This window comes from Pygoscelis adeliae, unplaced genomic scaffold (assembly GCF_000699105.1).
Source record: "Pygoscelis adeliae isolate BGI_AS28 unplaced genomic scaffold, ASM69910v1 Scaffold73, whole genome shotgun sequence".
NCBI lineage: Eukaryota > Metazoa > Chordata > Aves > Sphenisciformes > Spheniscidae > Pygoscelis > Pygoscelis adeliae.
This window is the reverse complement of record NW_008824470.1, coordinates 242195-247695: the sequence shown is the minus strand read 5'-3', so window position 1 is coordinate 247695 and position 5501 is coordinate 242195. Positions and strand designations below refer to the sequence as shown.

General features: G+C 37.0%; 1 protein-coding gene across 1 annotated transcript in view; it reads right to left on the bottom strand.

Annotated features, from left to right (window-relative positions):
- ADAMTS19 (ADAM metallopeptidase with thrombospondin type 1 motif, 19) overlaps nucleotides 1-235 on the bottom strand; it is a 175405-nt gene extending 175170 nt beyond the window's left edge. Inside the window, exon 1 of the mRNA XM_009321242.1 lies at nucleotides 4-235. Coding sequence (XP_009319517.1) covers nucleotides 4-235 — 232 coding nt within the window. The remainder of the gene's footprint in view (nucleotides 1-3) is intronic.
- Nucleotides 236-5501: the final 5266 nt, after the last annotated feature.

Genomic DNA, 5501 nt, shown 5'->3' with positions numbered 1-5501 from the left:
CACGGCAGACCGCGCTTCGCACCCCGCCCGCCTCCGCGGGCCGTGCAGGGGCACGCGCCGCGTGCGTCCCGGCAGCAGGAAGGGCTCCTCTCGTCCCCGTCGCCAGCAACGCGTTCTGCACAGCTTTTGCCTCGAATTCAGGGAGCAGCAGAGATTGACCATTTCTGCCTGGTTTTGTGTAATTTGATTCTAAACTCCTTTTGCCCCCACTACGCAGCTCTCCGTGGAAAGCCATCACTTTCCACCCCGACCCCTGTCAGCAGAGGAATGATTCAATGAGGAGTCGAGCAAAAGCTTTAAATGCACATCTAACATCAGCAAAAACTGCAGAAGCAACAGGTAAACACCTCCCTCGAAAAGCCTGATTTCTTATCATAACTTCTGCTGCTTTACCTACTGTTGGTGGTGTCAAAGGTGACTCCTACGCCTTAGGGGAAAGCAGAGCAATCTTAGTGTGGAGAGGAAAGCCATCTGTGCCGTTAAGGGTAAGCTACGAAGTTGCAAGAATTCTTTCTAAAAGTTAGTGGTATAAAATGAAAAGCAAAACAAACAAACAAAAATCACGTGTTCGGGTTCCAAATAAAAAACACGTTTAGACTCAGAAGCCAAATGCAGCTGGGGTTTGCTCTCTGCTGTGTTCAATTGCTTGTTCAATTGCTGTGTTCATAGCTTGAAACCTATGCTGCATGGGTATGTATTCTCAATGACCTCCAACAGTATTTTTGATTAATTGTTTGGTTTTATAGGAAAAAAGTTGCCATACAGTGGTCCTGTTTTGGGGATCTGAGCCGACTTACACTAAGCAAAATCAGAGGGACTTAGTAAAAGCAAGATGACAGATTCACATCTAACAGTTTAGGAAGAGGGGAGTTTCCCAGAGGCTGCAAACTAGTATTTGCCTGATAATTAGGTTACCTTAAAAATGCATTTAAAGCGAAGCTTTGTTTCCCAAGTGAATAACAACATACATAGTAATTTACAGTGGAATTAGTTAATAGGCCCAATACTGCAGCCTTTCGGCAGCCAAAACTCTCCTTACAGCTGATTAGGAAATGCTGTAAGATGTGGTTTATAAGCTCCTGTGCAAATACTAGATACAAATTCTGATTGATTTTTTTTTTTTAAAATCAGAATACATAGACAAGATGCAAAAATACACAGAGAAGATCTTTGCTTACAGTGCATATGGTTACATCCCATGAGATGTAGATGGACAACCAGCAGGAAAAAGGAAAAAAGACATGGCATGTGCATTTGCTGCTTTTAAAATTGTGAATTGCTGTAACTGTTTTCAGTCTGCTGAAGTTGTTAGTCCTGTTGGACCAAATTCTAGTTCTCTTATTCACACGTATAATCTTTCTAAAAGGGCAAAAGAACTGCTTTTGTCAGTAAGGTAAGCAGGATTTGGCCTTTTCAACACAAGTTGCAGGGAGTAAAGGGACTGTAAGAAGCCAACTGAGAAAGACTTTAATATGTTTGACTTTATCACCAGCCAAAAAAAGAGGAACATTTCAAGTTAAGTCTCCACATACGAATACAAGGCAAGCTAAAGTCAATGTGGGGCTGCAACAAATTTCTTTAGCTCATTTTATGTTTTCTTTTTATCGTTTCAATAGTTAAAGTAAAAATATAGGGGGAAGTTCTCTATGTTTAACTTTGGGGAAAGTGCACTATAAAATAGAGCCCCTACTGGTGTTCATTAGTTTTAACAAAGAGTCTGGTCATAGGTTAATACTGGTAGACGGTGTTGTAGCCCACCACATGCTAACTGTCGTCATCATTGTGAAACTAGTCCAGAGAAGTCTCTGTCTAAAAGAATAAGAATTAAAAGAACAAAACAATGCTTTCATACTGCAATTATTTTGCAGAGAGAATAATATTGTATCCACATGTACTGTACAAAAGACTTATTTTCTTAATCACAAAGCCACCAAAACTCTTTGCAAAATAGTTTTTATTTTACGGAATATATTGCACGTGGGCTAGTATTAACTATGCCTTTGTAAAATTGGAAGAAATAGTTTCTTAAAACTCAATATTGAGCAAAATGAAAAGAAACATTTAGTTTGCTCCAGTAGATTCTTAAAACGGCACTTCCTATCTGAAAGGTCTAAGCCTTTTGGCATTCTAAGGGACTCGTGCAGAATCACAAACGCATTAAGTAAAGGATGTGTTGATTTGTAAAGTATAACAATGATCCAGACCATCTCACTGACATGAGAAAAAAATTACAGAAAATGAGGTAAAGAAAAATGTCCTCATCAGTCCTTCCTAACTGAGATAAATCAGCCTAATTTTGTTGAAATCAATAGCGATTTGTTGATTTCCTCTGTTTTAGTCCTCCCTGATGTTAAATTTACAGAATTGTGCCATCGGTCCCTTAGGGGCTGGCAGGGCAAGGGCTCTTTCAGGCTCCCCCACAGGCTGACTTCTCATTTCATCAGTGTGCCAAGATCATTCATGATAGTGCCCCGATCACTGGTGACATACCATAGAAATCTCAAGCCATCTTTTGAAGACATGGATATTGTTCTTCAACCTCCACACCCTTCACCACTATGGTTTTATTTAAATCTGTGCTGCAGTCACTGTCCCATCTTACGTGAGCAAGGGCAGAATTTTCCCCCCATCTCATAGTGAATCTGTTTCAGTGATTTAATTCTGGGGATTAAGATAAGTATGGACAAATCATACTGTTGAATTTGAAATGTCAGCTTCTAGCAATACAGACACCACCACCAGTCAAGGACTTTCCTTGGTTTATTTTTTCTCTTTACTTAATTATCTAACTGTAAAAGCTATCAAGTTTATACATACAAAAGTGATTTAAAATTACCTCAGCTTTACAATATTATACAAGATTGCCTCAAGGAATTGTTACCAAAAAATCCCAAACTTTTAATCATCTTCACAGGGAAATAGTTGTTAATTATTTGTGCATATGCTTTATATACATATGATTGATGATATCATTGATTGTTTTAAAATCTTTGAGTACATTTGTTTCAAATTTTTACAACTTAACAAAATATGCTAGATGAATGGAAAAAATCTATTCTGTTTTGAATGGTGCTTACTACCTTAAGGCCACGTATCGTATGACCGTTGAGATTAGAAACAGAAACTCACATCTTCCTGTTTCTAGGGTGCTTTGCAAATGTTATCTCAGTATAAATAAACTTGTTTAAAAGCAGATTGAACTAAATTTTTTTTTAGCTGCAAGATGTATGTGAACCATTGCAAATTTTCACCACTTAAGCATGAATGAAACGAGTTTTTTTCCATTTTAGAAAATGTTCCCTATCCCTTGAACTGAACAGTGAATTTCTACTGCCTGTTAGCTCACGGACTCTGAATGTTTAGTCTGTAATTCTATACTGTTATTTACATGCTCAAAATGAAGGGTTTATTTAAAATGTATGTATTTAAGACCACTTCAAACAACTTCTCTTTAGCAGATCTTGCTTTAGAGCAAATCTCACACTTACATCTAAACCCAGTAGTACAATCAGATGACCTGTGGAGTAAGATGTGTATCGAACGATTGTAAGCTTAATACCTCTACTGGTTTAAAGTGCAAAAACTTTAAAAGAGCAAAGCTAAGCTCATAGCAGCTCAATGCTGTTACGCTACACCACCAATTCTTATGATCCTACTGAGTTTAGGTAATTCAGTGAAATTTACACCCAAGTCACAGTTGTTACCTTGTGAGTTACTTCACGAGTCATATTGTGAAATTGATCAAAATCTTTGTGGATGGTACATATAGGTAAAAATACACTTTCAACACACTATTTATATAGAATGTTTGGCAGAGTCACCATTTAACCAGAATAGACTTTCACAACTCTGACTTTTTTTCTCAGAAAAATTGATGTTTGGCAATTGTTGACAACTTGACAGAAAGGTCAGTCTGTACAATGGAAGGTGCCAGAGTACTCTACTCAAATTGAAGCCACTTAAAAGACAGCAAGGCTCTTTCTGTGAGCCTGAGTCCCTCACAACTGACTAAGCTAAAGTCTCCCACAAAGAGGAGCTTCCTCAAATTTCTAAACTGGAAATCATCTATCAAGCAAATACATCACTTGATCAGTTATGGGGAAAAGGCTAATCCAGAATGGTCAACAAATAGTTCCCATTTTTGGAACACCTTAGAAGAACAAGACTTCAAATGTGAAACCTGCAAGTCACCTGTTAAAGAAAAAAAATTGCTAATTTGCGAGAAAGCTTCTCTGAGGCAGAAATCGGATCTCTCACTTTTGAACATAAAAAGAAAGTTAAACCAACACAAGAAACAACATTATAGTCTTAAAAAAACCCCTGAACACAGACTCCCTCCCCCAACTTTAAATCTCTGCCCATGGGTAGTGACCCAGTTAGTAAGGTTTCTTTTGTACATTAAAGATTTCAAAGCTCTGCTTGATTTCTTCCAATACAAAAGCAAATCTATCAAAATTCTGAGCTTCTCTTCAAATTGAAACAACTTAAGAAGAAAGTGTACTTGCTGAATTTTCAAGAGCATGCAAAGAACATCCTTCTGAGTTTCTTGCTAATTAAGGAGATGGCAAAGGACAGCTTAATTTGCATTTCGGGAGATAGCTGAGAATTGCGAACACGTAAACATTCAAACAAATGCAGAGTTCTATCTAAAAACTGCTCTCTCTAACCAGAGAAAAGGCAAAAATAACAATTCAGGGCCTTGTGTGGCATTGGGAATCTCTGATAGCAATTACTTCCATTGACGGTAAAAACGTACTTGCTTTGATTCTGAAAGAAATTACTTGGTTTAAAGAATTAGGTGGAAGAATGATTAAAAAAATGACACACATGATAAAAAATATTTGGGAACAGTAAGTTTAATTAGTCTATCCTTTAGACTTTTGTCATTTGTAATTCCAAAACTTTATTATTCAAAATGTAAAGCAGATAAAGACACTTGTTTTTAAGAACTTTTGAGATTGCCTTGTGAATCAGATCTTCAGTAAGAATTAAGGTTCCAACACTTCCATGGTTTACATGCATGTGTGAATTTAGAAGAGTAGTCCTTTTGAGGTCAATGTGTATAAGCTTAAAGTTGTTGTTTTATAGGTGCTATTAAAATCTTGTTCCAATCTTTAGAAAACTCTGTGGGTACTCAACAGCATGTACAATTTACCATCGAAACCAGTATATCACTATTGCTATCATAGGGTGTAGAAGAGATGCTATAGCAGACTACCTATGGATACTACATTCACATTATTAATTGACACTGCATGGTTCTTCTTGACAATTACGTTTTAATATAACACAATAAGCGTGTCTTAAAATAGTCATGTCTTCAAAATAAAAATGCTGTTTACAACTGTATTAAAATTTGTAAATGTGTATGAGAACATGGAAACATTAACTGCTGGAAAAAAGCAATAATGGAAGATACCCTTAAAATAGCTTGATGGACATGAATTCTCATAGTGGAGGGAAGTCTCTCTCTGAAATAAAGATATTGAAACTGACCGCTC